This window comes from Ciconia boyciana, chromosome 14, assembly GCF_034638445.1.
Source record: "Ciconia boyciana chromosome 14, ASM3463844v1, whole genome shotgun sequence".
Taxonomy (NCBI): domain Eukaryota; kingdom Metazoa; phylum Chordata; class Aves; order Ciconiiformes; family Ciconiidae; genus Ciconia; species Ciconia boyciana.
Window position 1 is genome coordinate 1,860,276 of NC_132947.1, and position 23,029 is coordinate 1,883,304.

The window sequence follows — 23,029 nt, forward strand, 5'->3', positions numbered from 1 at the left end:
GTCCGTGCCAACTGAAAGGCAGCATTCATCATATAGGCTTAAATATAATTTTCAAGCCTACAGCCATAGGATGTTCACCACATATGTTTTACCAACGGAAACATTCTCCTCAATACCTCTAGAATAGTATTTCTAAAATAAAACAGGCTTGTTCTACACATATGACCTTGATTGATATTTGGTACATTGATATTTCTGCAGTGGTACTCTAAAAGCACAAGTGTATTTCCATCTTTGTTTTCCTCAGAACAGTAATCAGTGTACAAATATCAATTGGAAAATTCCCTCCACTCCTCCAGGTATCTGAGAAAAAAAAAAAACCACCCCAATTTTTATCTCTTTCCTGTAATATTTGTTTTTCTAACATTGAATCAAATTCTGCAGCTATTTTTCTGTGGTTTGTGTCAGCAAAAGGAGCTCCTGGCCCCAAGCCCAGCTGCTGCTTGCTGCTCGCTGCTCTCCCACCGCCTGTTAGTGACCTCGACTCAACTGTTTGTAGGGCTACAGAGGAAACCTGGTCAGCAAACTGATCTTCCCCAAAACAAGATACAACAAAACACCCCGATCCAAAGAAGAGAAAAATGGTTACATTGGATGATTTAATTGGTTTTGAAACTATTCTAAAATGGAATAATAAAGTGGTCCTTTGCAGGAGCAGGAATGACCGGGCAGTGCAGAAATACCTTAAGCCACACTCTTGTTTCCCCAAAATATGCAGAGAATTGTACAGTAACTTCAAACAGACTATCACTTTAAAAATACTAAGGCTGACTGTAAGCTTAACCTCTTTTTCTAAGTCTCATAACTCACGCAGTAAAAGGACTGATATTATTCTCTGCTGCTCCTCAGTACAGAGCCAGTCTCTTGCTGCACATCTGCATGTGAACAGACACAAACACGAAGGGATAGAAATATAACATTCGAGTATCACATTAGATATGAACACTAGTACTCATGATATGACAGGATGTTATAACCTTTCAAAATCCTCAGAACAAATACTTACCTTTTGAAACAAGTGCCTGTAAGAAATGTAAAAAAAATTTAAAAAATCTGACACCAGTACAGCAAAGTTAGGTTTTGGTTTTGATTCCTAGACACTGCATCTAAAGAATGAATTCCTACTATGTTTTAATGCAAAAGCAGCACTTCAAATAGGAAAGTGAAAGTCCTGAACAGTGATGATTGCAAAGCAGGATTCAAATTTTTTTATGTTAAAATTCTAAAACCTACTTGATTTCTCACTTGTAATTTCAGTAAAGAAACAAAAAAGGGTAAAAAAATTTTTTTTGAAAAATTTGAGATCTCTGTAAAGATGAGCCTAGTGTAACCTTGGCACAAGGAACGAATAAAATAGTGAGAAGGGCACTCAAGAGAGGGGAAGCGCCTCTGATCTCTGGAGTTAAAGCAGATTAACAGAATCAGGGCTGTTACCATAGGGAGGAGGAAGAGGAGGAGGAGGAGGGCTTTGGAGCCTGGGGAAAATGGAATGCAGGGTGGGGAAAGGAAACAGACACTGAGCTTTGAGCTAAAGCTGGTTTAGGGTGGAACCATTTTAAAGCCAGGGTGTAGCCAGGGAGTAAAGTGTCTAGGTTTAAAGCAATGATTTTCATTTCCAGACTTGAAAATAACCTGACCTAACCCTTTAATAACAGAAACTCAGAAGAGTTATTCCTGCAGAGATTGCATCCTAATAATTTTGTTAGCCTGTAACTGTAGTGACACGGAGAACCTGAATTATTCACTGAGCACTCTCTGCAACGTTCCTGCAAAACTCAGCAAGAGGACACAGAGGTCAGGGTGTTGAGTTTTGGTGGTTTTGTTTGCTTGGCTTTGCATTTTGCTACAACTAGCGGCTTCCTCCACACAGTAAACTTCATGCACATGAAGAGAGTACCAAAGACGGTCTAGAAACCTGGGCAGCTCCGTAAGCCAGAGGAATGCAGAACACGGGCTAAGCTGATTTCGGCACTAAGAAAGAATTCTGGGGGTGGCATTAGAGCACAAATCTGTAACCCCTCCAGGTCTGGCTGAGAAAGAAAGCCTGGCATCGCTGACTACCACTGCTTAAGGCATCAAAATATCTCCCCAATAAAAACATCATTAAAACTCCCTCAATCATAGCAAAAAACACTTTGACACCTTGCACTGTAATGACAACTTTGTGAAAAGCAGGTGGAAAAATGCAGTAATTCACTTAATTTTCCAAGTGGCAGGCAATTTGTAACTTACTATTACCTACCCTCAAAAATACTCCAACACCTTTCCAACAAGCTGAAAGTTTTGATCCAAAACATCTATCCTCCTTAAAAAGTGATCTTTCCAAAATTGAGCATAAAAGAATGATCTAAATAATGACCTAACAGTAGGAAACTATTAAAATTGGAGCCTCCGTTGTTTTAGGACATCAGATATTAATCTGACAGCTGAAATTTTAACCAGCCTAGTTTGTCATTCATTGCTGTAACTAATACTTAAACACCTGCCTTTAAGTTTTTACCTTACAACCAGAACTCAGACCATGGCAGACGGATTGGAGACTTCATCTCTTCAAAGCAAAATCCATTTAAAGAAAGAGTGAAGGACTGTATTCTGCCCCAGTGATTCTTTCGCCCGCCACACTACGTGGATCATTTCAACACTGCACGCTTTCAATCTACCTGCTAAGACTTCCCTTAGCATCTCCTTCAATAGATTTGGTTTTGTCCCATACAAATCTACGATTTACCAATATATCTTTATTTTAGATAAGACGAATAGCTAATATCAAGTATGTGATACCATGTCTCACAAAAAAATACGCCTTTCGTACACTTTTTGAGGAGCAGGGAAAGAAGTTTTGTAAAGGTCAGTGTAGACGGCTCAGTCTGCCACTAATGGGAGACAGGCAGGGCAGACCAGCACGTGGGAGCACTCGTATTTACCATGCAGCTGCATTTCAAGCTGGAGCAAGAGGTTTTTAATACTGTGCTGCAAAAGTTAAAAAGAAGAGTGAAGAATGACTGGACAGGAGAGAGTTAGTCAGGTTTATCCATCTCTAATGGGAATAGCTAGGTAGAAAAGCCTAAAAATCAATTAATTCATTGTGCCTTAATGCTCAACAGGTATTCCCAGTACAGACACGTTCCGGTTTAACCTTGCTCCCTCATCTCTTCAGTCTGCCTCAGATATCACCTTTACTGCACCCAATTCAGGCTCTTTGTTCTCAGAACTTGTTCTCAGTTCTCTTTTTCTATTATCCTCTTCCCGTTCCTTATACTCTTCTCTCCTATACCCTGCTACTCCTCCTTCGCTTTCCCTATCTCTGTTCCACGTTGGCATAATCCTTCGCACCGAATAGCCTCCATCGCCAATTGCAAGGCCCCATTCTTTCTGAACTCGTTCACACTGCATTTTCTTTATGTCTTCATTAATATTAACCTTCAGTGCTAGCCCGCAGATCATCTTTTTTCTTCTCTTTTAAACACCAGCTCTTCAGGACAGGTAAATTGATTATTTATAAAGCATCATGTAAAGCCAGAAGTAGTATACAGGTTTTGCAGAACAAAAATCTTAAAGAGTTCCTTAAACACCTGAATCCTGAATACAAACACCATGCTCAATTTTGTCCTCTTCTCATTACACAAGACATCTATTCCACTACTTGGACTAATATGCTTGCCAAATATCACAACAGAAACAACAGAATTTTCACTGTTTTTTAAAAATAATAATAATTTTTTCAAAAATCAATGAAAGATTTGAAGATTTGCATTGAAAAGGTGAAAAAGTTACAGGAAGCCTGGTAGCTTGCTGAGAAAAAGAATTTTTTTGCAAGCATAAAATCATCCTGTAGTAAGAGAATCTTACACATTCACCTACCTGCACTCAGCCAGGGCCAGAGACCTCAACCTGGACAAAATTAGCTGAGTGTTCAGCTAGACAGTGCTCCTTCTTGCCTCTCTCTGAAACCTTCTGAAATGGAAGCTCACTGTATGATCCAGCTGTTAAACATCTGTGCTCGCCAACTCCTGTAATCATAATTTGCTCTCTAGAAACCAGGACAGAGAAAGGGCTAGGAAAAGGCTTACGACACCAGCCGTCTCCAGTCTTCACAGAGAGCCAGTAACACAACTCCCTGCAGCCGGCACTGGAATCAGACTGTGTCATTGGAAAATGATGAACTTGAACGGCTCCTCACCACAAGGGAGGAAACTTGTGCAAAATTAAAGACTTTGATGGGAAAATATTAAAGGAACTTGGAACTCTGCAAAGTCAGAAGGTTATAGTGAAGTCCTGCCGCTCCTTCCCATGAAGGTCACTACTCCAGGCTTAAGCCCTGAAGCTCTTCTTACAGAATACAATGATTTCACTACACGTAACCAAAGTAAAGCAAAAAGTTCCCCAACTGTAGTGTCTTTAAAAATGACTGTTCTGTTTTGAAAATAATTAGCTTCATTTCACAGTCAATTGGCACACAAAAATTCACTCGCAGCTTTAGGATGCAAACACTCAGAAGATGTGTGGGAGTACTTCCTTAGAAATAAAGTCCTGAATCGTAACTACTATGCTTGAACTAACACATTAATAAAACCATCAATAAATTCTTCAAAAGACACCCTCCAAGTGACAGAGTTTTCTGTTATATGAAGAGGCAAAACCAGCAACATTTCGCTAGCTTAACAACTCTTCTAGTGAAGATAACTGTCCTCTTTGGCAAGAACATTTTAAATACCACCCAGTCCTGCAGTCCAGGCACTCGGGACGTGTAATCCCATAAAAACTTTATCCAGCAATGTTAAAGGAACAGGAACCTAAGGAAAACGAAGATGCTCAAGACAGAAGACTACCTCTGAATTTCCTAAGCATCTTTGATATTAAGACTAACAAATAGCAATATGTTTCTTTAGAAAACCTACGAAGTTCAAGAAAAAAAGATTAAAATAAAAGGCAGACCTGTTATTTTGGCAAATCCATGGAGGAAATTCTTCTTGGCGCGGTTATGAAGAAAGTTATTATTTATAAAAGCCCATCCTTCAGTTTACTTTGGAGAATTGCTGTTCCAAGTTAATGTGGCTTGGTGAGGAAAACATATATATGAATGTTTCATACAAGGAATGACAGACTGACATCCTGAACAACCCAAACAGGATGAGAAAGAAAAAACCTAATGTGTTTTATGCTAAACAGAGAATCCAAATTAATAAACCGAAACTAGCATGAAAAGATGGTCCTCACCGAGCTTTGTGCTTGACTGATACCACCCTATAGAAACTGAGAGCGTAATCACATTCTCAACCTAGCATCTTGACTCAGTTTGGATTCTTTTGCAAATCTTATTTGACCATTCTTTCTTGGAGGAAGAAGATATATTCTTCATGGCAGACATTAAGAATCTCAGCTATTTTCATGACGTTAGATTATCATTAGTAAGATTACTCCAGACACTCCTTTTTATTTTAATCCGTAGTGTGATTGAATTCAAAGACTCTCAGCAGCACCCCACCAGCATCTGGAAACCAATCAACTGATTTGGAAAGAAATGTCTTATCCTTTCAATTAAAAAAGATACGTGTCTTTTTGAGGCCCCATGGCATCATATTTAAGTCCAGGCTACTGTATTTGGGACACTTTAGTACACTCTGCCTGTATTGATAAGAACACGTTTCTCACTGAAAGAAGCACTACTACGAAGTGTAGATGAGCCGTCAGTTGTTTCAAAAGCAAAGTTCAGTGACTGCAATGCGCTTCTTTGTGATATAACATAAATTAAGTAATCATGTGTAACACAGGAGTACGGGAGTATTGTTAATCTGTCAAGTATATACTGCCTCAAATAATCACTGAATTAAAAGGGTGATGCAATGGTTACTTGCAAGATCCACCTTCCAAAATGCTGCTTGTATGTTGCTGAAATGCAATCCTGCTTGCCAGCAAGACCAAATGAGTGTCTTGCACAATTTCAGGAGGAAGACACTAACACTGAACTTTTAAGATGGACTCGCCTAAATCAGCTTTTGCTTTGCCAGAAGGTCTGTGTTAGTCCTCCGGTACAGAGGCATTTGCAAATGGTACCCAGATTATCCCGCAATGAGGGCTTTCAGACTTAACAAGCAGCATCTTAGAATAACTGAATAGATCAGAAAAGCGAATGAGCCTCAAACAACAAAGAGTTCTAGGTAACTTTTTTCCTTTTAGCTACTTATGAAAGAACATTCAACACCCATTTCCTCAGCAAAGGAGCACCTTTTCATCTTAGCTATGAACAATACAGATAGGGACACTTCTAAATAGATGAGGTAAAGAAAGAGCCCTGGACTATGAAGTCTCTTCTAAAGAATGAAGCCTGACACTACTAAATCAAAGACAACTCCAAGCTGAAATTTATACACATCCCAAATACTCATTACACCGTGCAGACACCTGCCATCATCTGTTTTCACACAAGTGAATCAATTTTTCTTCATGCACAGGAGCTACGTTTGCAACACCTCTTAGACTACTTCTGAATTCTAGCAGGAAAGTGAAGAACCCGGGGTACCAATAACCAACCTAAGCAGAACCCTGTAGCTTGGCAATCTGGGAGATGGAGCAGTTCGCAAGAGGGTTGCTTCCACCTGCCGGAGATGGGAAATGCTAATGTGAGACCAAAAGACCTTACTGCCTGCAGGGACCAAGGCAGTGATGGTTTGGGGTAGCAGGGATGCTTTCACTTCACACTGAAAGAGAAACAATCTCACCCGAGCGACCAACTCAGATTTCACCCAAACCACACATCTACACACACAAGCACGAGAGGCTTGCCACTGACAAGATGTCCAAATGTTAACCAAAACTGAACACGCGCAGATCTCAAATCCTCTGAAATCGTACCAAAAAAAATCCCCCAAAAGACAAGAAAATTCGACCTAAAATGCAAGCAGAGCTCCTCCTGCGTGCTTCCCCCTAGCACACAGAGACGCACCCATCCCACAAGCTCAGGGCCCGCAGCGCAGAGAAACATCCCTTTCCAGCAGGGCAGAAAGGAGAATTTCATCCCCAGATGGCCAACATGGGGAAACCATGAGCAGCTCAGTCTCCAAACATCCCCCTTGCTCAGCATGGTTACTTTTACACTGCACGCATTGCTCCCGGAGCAGCAGCCAGACCGGCTGGCCGCTGCCAACATACGTAGCTCCTGTGCCTGTTCGGTTCTGGCATTCCTCTCGTTTTCAACAGTGAGAAGTGTTGCTATTCAGTTTTTCCTTTAGCTTCACCAGCACTAGTGGAATATTGAAACTACTCCCCCAACTACCACCACACCGCTTCCCCTTTCCATCATTAGAAAAGCTTCTTATTGGAAACCGCATTTAAGACAAGATTTGGAACAAATAATTTGATTGTGCCTGCTGATGCGCTGTCTCAGCACTGTGCTGAGTCAACACCCGAAGCCATCTTCCTTTCATCTGCAAACAGTTGTAAAGAAAAAGGCCACTTCTATTTAATTCCTTAACAATTAGGAATTAAGTAATCTAGACATCATTCAACTTCCAGTAATACAATCTCTTATATTTTGCACTGGTTTTAGTAACGTAAAGACATTCAATCTATAACCGGTTTGCCAAGACGATCAGAGTTGCAGTTCTGTTCTGCAGTCACTCCAACACATGTGGTTTGCTTCACATACCTGTCCAAACCCCACACACCCCAGACAGTACAAGTGATTGAGTTGTTTTTATGGGATGCCGTGAAAGTGAAATATATTTGCATGTGAATAGCATACCAGGCAATCCACGCTGAATCTTCATTCAAAACAATCCTAAAATACATGCATTATAAAAACAGGATTCGTCATGAATTACCGTTATCTTAAGTTATATCGCATTTTTCTTCTAACTGACATTGTTTAGATTTTATCATCAGCCAATTAGAATAATTACATGCAAGCTTGCTGCAGCAAATAACTGCAGTAAAACATAATAAATCTAAAGACATTTGTAGAAAGTTACCCCTTCAATGAAAGCCACATTTAAACTTCAGTATGTAAGCAACTTAAACATCCTTTTTCAGCCCATAAAGACTCTTCAGACTTTCAGTACTATTTATATTGCTTTTTTCATCTGAATTTGGCAACATAAGGGTATATAATCTCACACACCCTTCTCCTGGCCGACTTGGATTCTAGTATGCCATGAAACACGCAATGAAACTCGCAGCATTAGACTAAGTTCTTCAAGTCAGCTTGAGGGAGTTTAATACCACGCTCCCTTAAAGTCCTTAGGAAAAAACGACCCAAACCCCTACATCAGTAGCATTCCTGGATCTATTAATTGCCAGTGCTTAATGAATCAAATAGGACAGTTATCTTGAGACAGAAAAATAACTACTGAAGATTCAAAAGAAGTCAAGAAAACATTATTCTCCCTGGCTATACACTTTAAAAGCAGCCACTCATCTCAGACTACAAGTAGTCACACATCAAAATACATTTTAAGCCTTAGTAGTACCTCAAAAAACCACATTATTCTTAAGAGTTACCAAACACTTATCTTGCCATTACCAGCACAAGCTATGGTGGTTTTCTTACACACAAGGAAGTGACACCTGAGTCCCAGGAGTACTGAAGATAGTATTGTTAAGACTAAATTACACCTGTGTGTGGTGTAATTACATCATCAATACACTGTGCAAGGAAAATTCTTCAACCTTGACATCAGTTTGCACACCTGCTAAAATAAATTCCAACCTTTTCTCTCATTAATTCCAACAATTATAATAGTGTTTTGGGGGTGATTTAGGCCGCTCTATGTTCAAGGCCAAAACAAAGCTACCAACTTTCTTCACGGGAGAACCAGCCTGCACTGCTGTGACACTGAGGACCAGCGCTTGGTTCTTCTGAATCGTTGCCCACACAAGTTTCTACATTTTTAGTTTCTGGCAAGCTAATATATTTCAGAGACTGATAAGATCATACTGTAAACAGATCTAATTAAAATTTTTACTTTCAACCACAAAAAACCAGAAGGACGACTCACTTGGGTCTCGACTGCTGTATGGCCATCCTGAGGCAGGTAAAAAAGATGGCATCGGAGAACTTGCCCTGCTGTCATCCTCCACTTGCTGCGTAATGTGCCGCACAGTTTCTTTATTTTTTCGGTTCTTCCTGCGCCCAGTGGGTTGCCAGCCATCCCCTACTCCTTGTTCTGAGAACGCATTCTGTATTGCACTATCCTTGGCAGAATGTAGTTCACTCCCTCCATAATGTGATGGTGAAACCTGTTCCTCTTTGATACGTAAAGATCCATAGCCCATGTCACTAGACCAAAGAGACTGGGATGAAACGTCTTCATGGCTGTCTGTTTTTGGTTCTTGATCCTCTTTTCCGTAACTACTCCCTCCTTCGTGGCAGCTGGCAATAGCTGAATCTCCAGAAGAGTTTGCTGGACTTGTTCGCCGAGCTAACCAGGGAGATATACTCCTGCCAGCCACGACTGCTGAAATCAAAGCATCCGTACTACTGCTGGAAGGGGCTCCAAGTTCATAATCAACGAGGTCATCCGAGGCATCGGACTTTATGCTTATGTCGAGAGCTGCTTTTATGAAATTGTGACAGGCTTGTACAATATCTGTCATTTGCAGATAGCTAGCCGCTGACATCACCTCAATGACGTTTCTGCTGGTCAACGCTAGGTGTGCAGAATACATGAAGTCAATGATTGCTTTGAAGCCTTGTGCAGTTACAATGTCTAAATGGGTGACTGTGGCCTGGTCAGAGGTTTTCTGTACCTGGCAGTACAGTGTTTTGAAGTAGCGACTACTCCCAAGCAGAACGTTTTTGTGAGCCTTAAATATCTTCCCCTCCACTATAATGCAAACATCACAGAGGATGCCGTGTTGTCTCTGCTCGTTAAGCTCACGCAGCAGATGACGGTAGTGGGAAGCAATCTCCATATCTTCCTTTCGGTTATTCATTTGGAAATCTTTGTGTTTCCTCTTCCACAAGTCCTGTATGGGGAAGGAAATGACAGTATTACAAAATCCAATACAAGCTCACAGACATGTTTTTCAAAGACTGAGACAAACCCCAAGTTGTACCAAATTAAGTAACAGGTTCATCTTGAAAGAATGCCACAAAATACAACTACTGCCTAGAAAGACTGCACGTTCATTATGCAATGCAGCTTATTTTTACCAGACTTCAAAATAATTTACGTTAAAAGGGACTAGATTTGAAGCTCAATCCTCCAGTGCCTCATAAGATCCCAGAGAAACATTTCTTCAAATTACTACAGACTTGTAAGAAAACCTGTCTTAAGTTACTTGGGTAAAACAGCTGTCAGTTTTTACTGTTTAGGTTCAGTAAAGTTTGGTTTTGAAAGAGGTACTAAGCTTGAAACCACGCTGATGGAGACAAACTATTGAAGAGCACTCTGTAACACAATTTCCTCAAGGGAGCAAGCATTATGTGTAGCACACTGAATAGCTGAAATCCTCAAACAGCAAAAGCCAATTCAAACCAGCTATTTCCCTTGCTATATTGCCGTTAAGGGGCTATAAATACTGTTTTCAAGTCAGAAGAGCAACAGGCAAATCCAAGACCACAGATCACAAAATTTTAAGTCCCCACCCAAACTAAACTGGCAATAGATCAGAACTATGAAATTCATGTTATTTGAAGCTTAACTACTTATGAGCACAAGATGTTTAACTTCACAATAAAGCGGGTTATTTCCTTGGCTTTACATCTCCAAGTTTACCCCACAACCACCTTAAGATATTAGGTAGAGAAATTCTAATAATCACCTAAACATTCATGTTTAGAAAGGATGCTTATGACCAAAATAACAAAGCATCCACCAAGCTGAGAAGAATTCACAGGACTTTTGATCACCTTTCATAAAATTTGACAGTATTATAAAAAAACCCGCTAGTTAGTGCCAACAGCATTGCAGAGACCCATGTCTTGTAAGTTATGCTCCAAATTATCCTCCTCTTACACCCCAAAACAGAAAAAAAGGTCTTCAATGTGGACAGGTTGACAGTAATCAGTGGCGCTAGTATTTTTAGATGGAATTTTATCCCACCTGCAAAGTACAAATACGAGAGAAGCAATACATCAGCGCGGACGAGCGCGTACATACATTTCTCGCAGCATTCAGTAAGTCACTCCTACCACGCGGTTTAGCCTCTTGTCTGTTCAGCGTCATCAGAAACTCCCTGCCCTTCGTCTCCCAAGGTAACACTTCACTGCTATCAGGCGTATCAACACATCCTGCCTCTCGCGTGAGACGACTTCAAGTTCACAACACTCAAGGTGGTGTGGACGGACGCCGGCAGCACCAGGACAGACCGATGAAGTACTCTCTGCAACACCATACCTCGGCAGTTACTACCTTTGCAACTCTGTACTCGCCTTTGCTGCCACAGCTTTACAAATTCCTTGGCATTGATTTCTGCCATTTTATCCAGCTTATACCGCCTATTTGGAAGTTACTATCAAGATTTATATACCGCGTAACAGTGGTTTAATGGTCCAACTAATTAAGAGTGCCGAGCTGCCACACAACGTGATGAATATCTACTCCTTTCTCTCTAAAACTTAAATTTGTTCCAATACAAGAAGTTCCTACTGTAAAATTGCTACGTGGGTCCACATGTCAACAAACAACTGTAAAATTGGTATCTGCTGACAAGACCAAATTCCAAATGTAATTATAGGTAGGCACACACATCAGAAGCCTGGATTTAGGCTACCGGTGGTTGCTGATAAAACCAAAATCACTGTACTTCTGAGGTCTTATGGTCTTGAAGCGTACACGGTTAAATATAAGCACTGTCAGTAAGGAGGCTGATGCGAGCGTGAAGCAACTTTCTAACATACATCGAGTTCAAACACAAATTCAGTCCCATCTGTTCAAATCGGCTCACAGCAGCGGGCAGTCCTAGGACAGCCATGATTAAGAAAGTTTCCTGACACATGTAAGTGGGTTTCCTGTACTGTGGAATATAGATCCATAAGACCTCTGCCCCCTTCCCCTAGTCTGTGCTATTATTATCATCCACAGGAGCAAAACAGCTACAGTTTAGCCAACACCATTGGCTAGAAAACAACCTCTCAGCCCACAGAACATACGTGACACAGGACCTTTCTGCTAGAGAGCCACCTGATCATTCAAAAGTTCAAGTTATGCAAGATTGCCTGCACAAGCTTCTCCAGTTCCGCAAGAACAGAGCTGTCTCTTCGGCAGTGTCAGAAATGCTAATTTGCAAGACCAGCTGGTCCCTGATCACCCAGAAGCATTTGCTTCCCTTGAGAGGAAGGACCATCTTCCTGCAACACAAACAGGCTGAACTGGTGTTCATCTATTTCAAATCCATACAGCTTTTCTACAGAATTAAGCACAGAACACAGAAAGAAGCTAATCTTTTCTTTATTTGAACTGGAAGAGGTCAATAATAGCGTAGCTCTACACTATCTGAACAACACTGCCTATTTACCATTGAAATCTGCCCAGAGACCTCAAGTCAAATTCTTGCACAGAAGCCATCTCCATCTCAAATAAATTAAATAAATAAGTAACAATCAAACCAAGAATCAGTCAGGGAGTGAGGAAAAAAAAACCAAACTGATTTTTCAGGTGTTTGGCCTGAAAAGGTTGTGCTAGAACCAGCCAGCACAGCAGCTCTCTAACCCAGGCTCTGAAGGTGGCTGCCACCGCTTCCCAACGTCTTCATCTTTGAGAGAACCACCTCTTAAGGCAGAATGACAGTTCAGTTTTGTCTTTATTCCAGAAACCACTACTGCATCTACTTTTAGGAGTTGAAGAGTCAGCTTAGTCCCCTCAGGAAATACGAATTGCCACATAGGATAAAGTGAGTTGTCCGTCACCAATCCTGTCTTCAACAGCTGCCATATCCACACGATTACGATTCAGAGGAAGATGCAAGAAAACCTCACAGCATACAATTACGAAGCAATCAGAAGGTTTCAGATATGGCATTTCCTTTTGCTGTTCCTTCATAGGTATCAAAATCCATATTCCAAGACATCAACTCCCTGGAATTGGGGGGGGGGAGGGGGGGGGCAGGAAATCTCCTGCAAGGGTAATTTTCTCTTCCTCAATTTAATACAGATTAGCATCAGGAATATCTGTCAATGTCTTCACCTGCTTTTGTGAGTTTATGCAACAACAGCTTTTCTTCTGCAATGTTTTTCACCTGGAAATTACACCAGTTCCTTGAGATTTTATTTCTTTACTATTTCACATGTTTATTCAGCTTAGTTCAGTGGGTTGGGTTCCCCTCACTGTTGATAACAGTCTATTTCAGACACACCTTACCCTTTGTTTAAGCTGCCTATGGCAGAAACCCAGATTAAAATATTTGTCTCTTGCTACCTTTGGTTTAGACTGGACCAGTTTGAGGTTCAGGCTTTGACTAACCTGGCGCTTCTTATGGATGAAGCACTTGCTAGCCTCTTTAGGAAATAGCTTTCCTCTGACTTTATTTCCTATCGAGGGATTTTTACTACACACACACACACAAAAAATCTATGCAAGATTCCTTACTGGCCTCCCTCCCACCCACCAAGCTCTTGACAGAAGACACCCTCCAGGCAAGCCATGGATGAACAAAAGCCTGTCATTACAGCAAGATCATACAGTCCTGGTATATCTTACTTGCCCACATTTCCAAGGACACTGGGGACAAGAGCAGAGGGTGGGCAGGTACCTTTTGGTCAAGAAAGCAAAAATACCTGACATTCTAAAATATGATGAATATAAGAAAACAAGTAAAAATAATGACAATATTCATTCCTCTATGCAAAGGGAAGACAACTTGTCCTTGTTCCAAAGTACTTTAAGTATAAAGAGATAGGGAGGTGAATGGGGAAGACACCCATCCCAAAGAGCAGCACCCTTTCCACTGACAGGTGGGCACATTACAGCACTTCCAAGCATGCAAGCAATGATGTGGATACTCCCGTGTTCAGTCTGATCAATCAAATTTAACATCTTCCAAACCACCAATTATTCTTGTAAATGTCTTGATCTTCCTCCGTCTAAAGGTCTGCTACCTTATAAGCATTGTTCCACGTTCAACATTTGTCACAGCATTGTACCTTTTAAATGGGAGGTCTTTGGGGGAAAAATTAAATATGCCTCAAATTCAGAGGAATTAATTAGTTTTCTGTCTACCCATGTCAAACCAGAACATCCGTTTAATGTCAAGGATCACTAGGGAATTAAACCAAGTTAAATTTAAGGCAATTTGCTAGTAGTTAAAAATTCAGGAAGCTTCAAAACCCTGTGCTCTTGTGTTCCAATTTTACATGCTGTTTTGTGGCCTGTTGTTGGGCTTTTTTTTTCCCCTTTTCCTGGTAACGACATTTATCTCCACTTAAAAGATGTTGGAAAGATTTTGTCAGAAAAGCAGTACCCTTCAAACTTCTAGTGGAAGCATGGTAAAGATGGAATAAACTGTGGAGATTTTTTAGAAACAGACCTCAAAGATCAATGATATATTTTTTGTTTTATCTCGGGGCTTTTTAGTACATGGAAGGATTTCAACATAGAGCACCTACTAAAATCCTTTAGGCCTGGGCCTGCGATGACAGCACATGGCCACAACACAGCTTTCCAAGAAGCCAACGAACCATGAAAGCTCATCTGTAGGTTTTCCACAAAATAAATTGTAGCAGATCAGGCTTTCTCCATAAGTCAATTTGCAGACAGCACAGTAATTCAAATCTATTACTTTCCCACAAATAACTAAAAAAATTGTCCCTAAACAAACAACACTTGCCTGTAACAGCAAAAAGAACAAAACATGAGCAGATTTAGTAATCACTTTCATACAAACTTCTGTCAAGATGCAGGCCAGCTTTTTCTTTTTCATGTTGTCCAAAACCTGGTCTTAAAGTAAGCATTAATAATTTATATAATCCTTAAGCCTAGCTAGAATGAACCTAGTTCTACAAATATAGCATCTATGAAATCTGTTTATCTGTTTATTTTGCACTATCAGTACAGTTATTTGTACACAAAAATATCACCTGATGACATAACAAGAGTCTAAATAAACACCATCTTCACCTACTGTCGAAAAGGTTTTAAAAAGAATAACCAGTAATACTTACAAAGCCAAGCTCTCAGCACACGTACCCATAATAGGTCTCCTGACCAAAATCTTAACACCAGTAAAATTAAGGGGTACAAATTTGTTGCATCTAAAACTCAGTGCATTATTTGAATTTTGACAAACCCACAGACAAGAAATGGAGCACACAGATGAAAGCCTGTACGGTACAGTCCCCTGGGAAACAGTGGGGACAAAAATAAACTCCCTTCTCTCAGAAGGAAAACAGGAAAAAAAAAAAAAAGGGCTAGAGGGTTTTTTTGGGCTTTGTTGTTGGTAGGGGTTTTGTTTGTTTGTTTACTTTTTGCTCTCTCGGAATATAAGCAAACCAAAAATTTAAACTACATGACATTTAGTCTGTTACAATTTTCTAAACATGTTTCTACACCTAATACTAAGGACACAAGTTATGAGTACCAAAACATTCACTAGTGCACTCCTCCACCAGCCACTCTACGCTCCTGAAAGAAAACAGGCCAACTGGAATTTAACCAAAAATGTGTTGTTTCCTCCCCCCTCTCCCTTCAGAGAAAAGTAAAAACAGATTAAGGAAGAACTCAAATTCACTCCAATGGTTTATTATACAAAAACCCAACAAACACACCCCACTTCTCTGCTTCCCCTGTGTCCTGTCCATGTCTCCACTCCCAAGACATTCCAACATTTTTTAAATTCCTCTGCAAAGGAGCTCTGTAAGGTGAGATTGGGCTTGAAACGCCTCCTTGCACAACAAGACACAGTGTGTATACGAGTTTTACTTTCATCCAATTAAAGAGAACAGAAATGCATAGGATTCCTCCTATCCATGTGCCCTGTGCTGAAAAGAATGGAGCACAAAAAACCCCAACGTAAGCTTAGCCACTGAAAAGGACAGCACCTGCACTTATTCTCCTACATGAGAAAGCGAGCAGAAGACTCAGGATATTAATGGACGATAATTCCCTGTAAAGACACTGCTCGTGAGCTTTACCAGTACAAATCTCCAGAAGTAAAGCGTTTTCTCATAAGTGTGTTTGAAGAAGAGCACGCAATTCTAGAAGAGCTTCAGTTTCTTGATACCAGATACCCCAAAATTATATTCGTATGTTCAGCTTTGTTCAAAGTCGATGCAAGTAACAGCTTATGAAAATGAACAGCTGCCAAAAAAGAAACTCTTCTATCCTATTCTGATTCACGAAACTGATCATTGGTTAAGTTGGTCATTCCAACCACAACTCTGAATTCTGAGAGAAACAGGCAGATGGTTGTAAACAGACCAAACCAGACCCTTGGACCAAATAGGTTACTCACAACTCATGGTTTCATGATAACAACAGTGTACCACTTTTCCCTTATGACTGGGGATGAGAATGGTTAATTACAGCCCAACAGTGCATGCTCATCCTTAGGGGTTAGGAGTCACAGGAAGAAAATAAAAGTTTTGTCATTCAGTCTGAGAAATACTACGGAATTACAGAAATGGCAAGCATTTGGGAGGCAAACCATTTTCAGTGAACTTAAAAAACCCCAAACTAGTTATATTTTTATTATCAGATTTGAAAGGCCCACTCAATTCTCAATGACTTTAGAGAAAAAAAACAAAACAAAACCCTACCACAAGCCCCTACCAGCATTTAATTAAAATCTGCCTGATGAGGATTCACTAAAATTTCTCCAATTTCAAGCCAATGCTACCCCATCATCGACAGCATTAAAACATCTCTGTTTAGCATCTCTGGAGTAGCTACAATCCAGAAAGTCCACAAGTAAAGTTCAAACAGCAGCAGCAGGGCAAGCATTACACCTTCAGTAGCTGTAACACACCAGCAAAGAAATCACTCACTCAAACTGCTAGTTCTCAGGGCAGGCAAAGAGACTTCAACTCCCTGTTGGTCCAGGTTAGATTTTGTCAGGAAATACAATACATTTAAGACATCATCAGTAGACAATTGCTTCTACCATGAAAATACATAGATCTGAATGCAATTAGGAATTAAAAGGTGGCCAATTTCAGCAAAAAAAAATAAGGACATGCAAAACAATACACGCTTCTAGTCATTCATATCATCGAAGCTTTGTTTCTGCAATCCAAACACGAACCGCAAGCAAAATCTAACTCCAGTAAGCAGAATGTAAAATAACAGGGAGCTTTCATGAAACATTTCACTCTACTCCAGAACTTCAAACTAGAGACTTGGCTTTGGCCTTTGGCCTGTCAAACCATCTACCAGATGTTACGAGGCCAGCTATAGTGCGCAGAAGCTGCACAGTACAAAAGTGTGACCGAAAGACAGAATTTCTGAAGGTATCTTGGAAAAATCCATTTATTAACCTTCATTAGCTCTGACAGTGCACGAAGAATTTCAAGAGAAAACCAGGTCTGAAAATGAAAGCTAAGGGAAAAGTGTTAGCCTCCACATTTTGGAAGGAGGGCAATGAGAAATTAGAATTAGAAATTTAGAAACTGTAAAGTTAAAAATAGGTGGGGGGGGTGGGGGGGGGGTGGGGGAGACCAGAGATGCATGTTTTGCCATAGCGTTCTAAACGTAATAAGCAGTGAAAAGATTTTTAGTGATTTTGTTAGAGAAAGCATGCAAACTTTAATATTAAACAAAAAAATAAAATGCAAGACAATTACTTCTTACCAGTAACAAACTGGGTTCCAGGTCTAGTGTTTCTCCTACAACAGCTGCGGACATCAACAGCCCTAGGGCAGCACAGGTAGTGCACTTTTCTGCGACCTTCCAATAGCACTGGTAGGAACTCTTGTAGGAGAAAGACAGAACTATGATAAAAAACAAAACCAAAATAAGTTATTAGCATTAAACTACAAGATTACTGAACAATAGTGATACATTGTTAAGTGCTTTCCCTCCAAACTCAGTTAATAACACCCCTTTTTACGACAATGAACCCCCCCAAAAAAGTTAACTCAAAGTGTATCAATACGTTGCAGGTAATTAAATCCTGGTCACTGTTTTGCAGTAACATAAGCAAGAGTTACTTCTTAAAGTATGGGGAAAAAGAAAAGTCTAATTTTAGATACTAAAACTTCAAACAGATCCTTGAAACAACAGTGTTTCCTGTTTGGTAGCTTTTCAAAACATTCTCACTTTAATGACTTTTTAAAGAGACATTTGTGGCCTGAAGGGCACTAATTCACCTTATCTGACCTATAAAACACTGAGGTTAAAAAGCTACTGATACAACTCCCGAAGAAGAAAAAAATATCAAGTTTGCAATGGAATATTCAAGAGAATTTCCTCTTGAAACGTTTAATGGCCAGTTTCTACTGGCTGACACCATTCTAGCCTAAGAGACTAAACAATCCCAAGATTTTGAAAATTCTGTGTAAAATATAGATCCTTAGATATAGTAAGGCACCTTCACAGATAGACTTCTCAGATAAAATATTAACATTTACAATTACGAGGTATTAAGAATAGGAATAGTTCATCCACACAAAGATTTTTTGCCTGTGAGGACCCATCCACTGTGACTATCATCTTGTAAGCCTGTTTTCCTTATACAAAACAGACTTTATTTTCTTCAGAATAGCATATTCACTACACTTGCAACATTTTACTTCAACTAAAACTTCTGACGACACTTTATTCAAAGCTTTATACTGTTTATATACTGTTAGTCATTACAGCAAAGTATTTGCCATTTATTTCTGATCTCTGTATTTTTCAGACATCTTCGATACATAGATTAGCTCCTAGTGAAAATAAGCTATAAATCAATACTGTTGATTTCAAGACTGACCTGTAGTAATAGATTGTGAAAGAAAGCATCAGAAGATAAAAATTAAGAAAGCTTTTCCCATACCAACTAATGTCATTATAAACGGTGAAATAACTTATCTAATAAACAAATGAAGTAATAAGGAAAATCCAAGCATTCTTATGGCAACAAGCAGAACTGTGAAAATCCTGAAAACAAATATGACCCAATTGAAGCAAATACCATTGACTTTGTTCTCAATTTCTATTTCAGGCTGCCAAGTCTTGCCTTTCTCTAATTCTGATCGCTTCTCCATAGCAATTGTTTTGGCTACCTCTTATTAGTCCTGTTATTTAGACAGTTAAAAAAATAAAGCAGGGGAGTGAGGGAGCCAGACCAACACAGACACATGGGAAATTACTTTGTTAGCAAAGTATAAAAGCAATAGGTATTTTCACTTAGTCTTAGGACTGTTACTGTTGAGACTCTCATTTACACCTCCGTCCCAGAGTCACAAAATGAGCCAGAATAGTCTGGTAAGAACGGTGAAGCTGAGACCTATACTATTTTGCACTGCTCTGCAGTTTTTCATCTTGCTTTGAGCTCTGCACCTGTTTTCCTCTTCTAATTGAACGGAAGAGAACAAGTGACCATGATTAATGGAGGCAGCCCTACCACAAGGTAGGAGCAGAAGAATAGCCAGAGGTATTTCTTCAACTTTTGCATTTGGGTAAGATTTCTAAACCAGCCTTTGTTATCAACATTAAGTCAAATTTTATAAAGAACTGCAAGTCCTCATGACAACATTATCTCCAGCTACTCTTTCTCCTTCCCTTACCACATTGCAAAAATATCTTTAAATGCTGAGAACTTACCAATATTGAAAATGTTTTCTGTTAGCAAAAATAAACGTCACAATGTTTCACAGCTGGATAGTGCATGATTTAATGAATAGAGGAGAACGGTCTCTGGTAGCAAGCTCCAAAAGGTTCATCAGATGTCCTGTATTTGGGAATGGAAAGAATAGGAGGCAAAAATTAAAATCTAAACTTTAACATAATACAAAAACCTTCAGTGTCACATAATTACAAGCAACAGTTAAAATAACTGCACAACACTGTTTGCCATTTTGAACAAGTATTCCGATATATAGGAAATATATTCTGACACATAGGAGAAATGATTTAGCTCTTCTGTTAAATTAGAGTTTAACATAGAAATTTTAAGACTATTAACAACTTCTGACTATGCTTCGACAGAAGTGCTTTGAAGAAGTCTCTGTAAAAACCAGTACTTTATATGAGGATTTCAAACAATTTTAACAGTATTATTTGTTCTAGTTGACATCATAAAGTTTCAGTTAATGTTTCTGTGACAGCTGCCATCCACACACTTTAAATGGGGTTAGTATTAATCTAACCTCACAGTTACAGTGATTCCCCTCCAAACCAAAATATTTGCCTAAGGTTACAGAAAAATTATGTGCCTGCATTATACAAAAGTAAGGTATTTGTGTTCTATTCCCACCCAACTCGACTGAATCACAGCCTTCAAAAGATACAGAAAAAGATGCAAATACCTAACAGAAGGTGAAAGTTTTCTTTTCCATGCCTGTAAAAGCTACGCAGCCCAAAATACAATATTCCAACTGGTAACAATTTGCTAAGACAACAGGATGCACCTTTCCTTACAGGGCACTAGGTGCATGCTCTAGTCAAAATGCTTACTTGCAGTAATATTTCTTTGTATTTCCTCTGCATTTCACTTACTCATTTCCCCATAACTTCCAACTCTGTCTGTGTGCCTGTCCCTCCGTCCCCTCTCTCCATCATGGAGAGCTCCATCACAACACAGAAACAATTGCTCCTATCATGCCGCTATTTTTGTTCTCTCTCTCATCTGGTCGCACCAAGAGAAGAACAGATCCAACACTACCCACACCACGGACCTTGGAGAACACAGTAAGAACATAGAAGAGCTAGCCAGCACTTAAAAATCAAGTATCTTGCAGGGTACCAGGCTTGAGAAGTCTGGTGATATTAAAAACAAACAAACAAAAAAATTTAGCAACAGATATATCTGCTACTCTAGCAGTGAAGATAAAAAAAACAGCCTGAAAAAATCCAAATGCCTGTGGCTAGTACAACACTTACCTGTCCAAGTGCCATTAAATCCTGCAAGATCTTAAGCTTCCACTTAAAAGAAAACAAAAAAAAAGAGTCACAAAAGTAATTTAAGCAAAAAGACTTTGCCCTTGTGCATCTATTAGACAAAAACCAACATAAAAAGCACCTTAAAAATAAAAGAGGATTAAAGAACTGCAAGCATATCACACTGGGAATTGCCCTGAAGAATGGTTCCTCCAAACCTTTCTCATTGGTTTTTGGGTTTTTAACTAGGGGATCTTTGCTAAAGTTCCCAAACTCAGTACGTAAAAAGGGAGGGAGCCAAAAAAGGAGGAAGAATCATGAGGTGATTTTTAGAGAGAAGTATAGCACTGGGAGGAACCGAGGGAAAGAGCACCTAAAAGACAGAAAAGACACATAAGGAGTCAGGAATAACCCAAGAGTAAAAAAATCAACCAGTGCAAAACCAAAGATGACATATAAGGTACTCTGTGAACAATCTGATTTCGTTTGTGTAACTCGTGGTACAAGCGCTTAGTGCCTTGGGTAAGTATCCCTTCTTACTTTTTAGTATAAATCTCATAATCCAGACTTGATCAACTATTATAAAAAAAAAGAAGTGGATGGAAGCCAAGAAGGATACAGTGGTAATAAGAAGGAAGTCAATAAGCTAGTTTTATATTTAGCCACCACCTCATTCTCCAATACTATAGTGGCAGGACTTTTAGGAGTACTGCATCCTACTTCGTTTATCAGTACTTAAATTAGTTGGTGTCGGGTTTGGGTATTTTAAGCACCTAATGGCTAATACAGACCATCGATTCTTCTGTTTCAGAGCATGATTTGAGCACTAGTCAGAAAGGTATTTCCTCCAATGGTGTATTAGTGCAAAAGGTGTAAATTTTGTTTAACCCCTTCCTCAAAGGGAGTGAGCTAATGGCCTGAAATATCGACTCTTTCTGCAGAGTTCTTCCTCACAAGGTGAGAAATATCAGGAAGCAAACTCGCTTGGATGGAATAAGCAGCTTGTTCAACACATGAGGAGGAAATAATTAGGAAAGATAACTACGTATTTAAGTATACACAGGTATAAACATATTCTTTAATACGTAAAACCCTACTCACTTTTCTAAGTAGGGTTCTTAAGCAGCTCAGTTCCTGGCACACACTCCGACATTCTTGTTCCCAAGTTTATTTTAATCCATACACAAGCTAGTAGCTGTGTTTGCAGAATATTTCTGACACACCGTTGCCTCCCTCCACTACAGGAGACCCCAACTCAGTTTTACTATAAAGCAAACGCCAGGCAACTTCCAACATCTGCTGAATGTTTTTCTTCCTGAGTGCATACACAAGCCAAGCGAGTAGCAGGACAGAAGGGAACACCACTGCATGGGCTGTAATGAAAGCGAGCCACACACCCAAAAAGCAAGGCAAAAAAAGGTGAGTTTCAGCTCTAACTCGGCATCTACCTGTTGCATTTCAGCAAAACTACTGCCCCTCTTGGCAGCTGCGTTGTTCCGATGCACACATGCATCCTTGCCTGCACGCAACAAAACACCACCAACTGGAACACGTTTCCATCTAATTAGAATTGCTGTCAAGGATCTCATCCTCCCTGCGAAGCACTCAGAAGCTATTCAAACCCAACATTTCAACAGCAGTCAAAACGCAAACTGATGTTTCTTAAATATATGGGTATGAAAAAAAGTTAAAGCAACTGTTCAGAAAATAACTGCACCACAGCTAACTTGGTAAGGGACAGAAAACCCCACCCACGAGCCTCTGAACTCCACTGTATCTTGGAGGAAATTCAGTGAGGACTTCACACTAGTTTGAATTTATGAAGAATAAGTGTTTTTAACATGACTATGATTTTTCATCGGTATATTAGAAAAATGTTTTGGAAGAGCTGAGTAAACCCCAGCACCCCTGTTTCACAGAAGGGGAGACTGATAAAAAGCAGTTACAACACCAGCACGTTCAATCAACAGAGCTATGGGATGGGAACTGAATCCCCAGCAGCCATCCCTGCAAACTGGACATCCTTGTGCATCCAAATACAGCAAGGCAGCACAAAACAGAAAAGCGTTGAACTGTTT

The 23,029-nt window shown here is 39.8% G+C and overlaps 1 protein-coding gene across 6 annotated transcripts in view; it reads right to left on the minus strand.

Moving 5' to 3' along the window:
- Positions 1–23,029, minus strand: part of ZBTB46 (zinc finger and BTB domain containing 46) — a 59,687-nt gene that overhangs the window by 32,753 nt on the left and 3,905 nt on the right. For 5 of the 6 annotated variants that reach the window (XM_072879099.1, XM_072879094.1, XM_072879098.1 and 2 more), the window contains 4 exons: positions 20,955–20,996; positions 19,677–19,803; positions 17,721–17,860; positions 8,994–9,963 (listed from right to left, as the gene is read on the minus strand). In XM_072879099.1, coding sequence (XP_072735200.1) covers positions 8,994–9,963; positions 17,721–17,774 — 1,024 coding nt within the window. In that variant the 5' untranslated portion in view covers positions 17,775–17,860; positions 19,677–19,803; positions 20,955–20,996. The remainder of the gene's footprint in view (positions 1–8,993; positions 9,964–17,720; positions 17,861–19,676; positions 19,804–20,954; positions 20,997–23,029) is intronic. The other variant, XM_072879097.1, reaches the window with a different exon arrangement.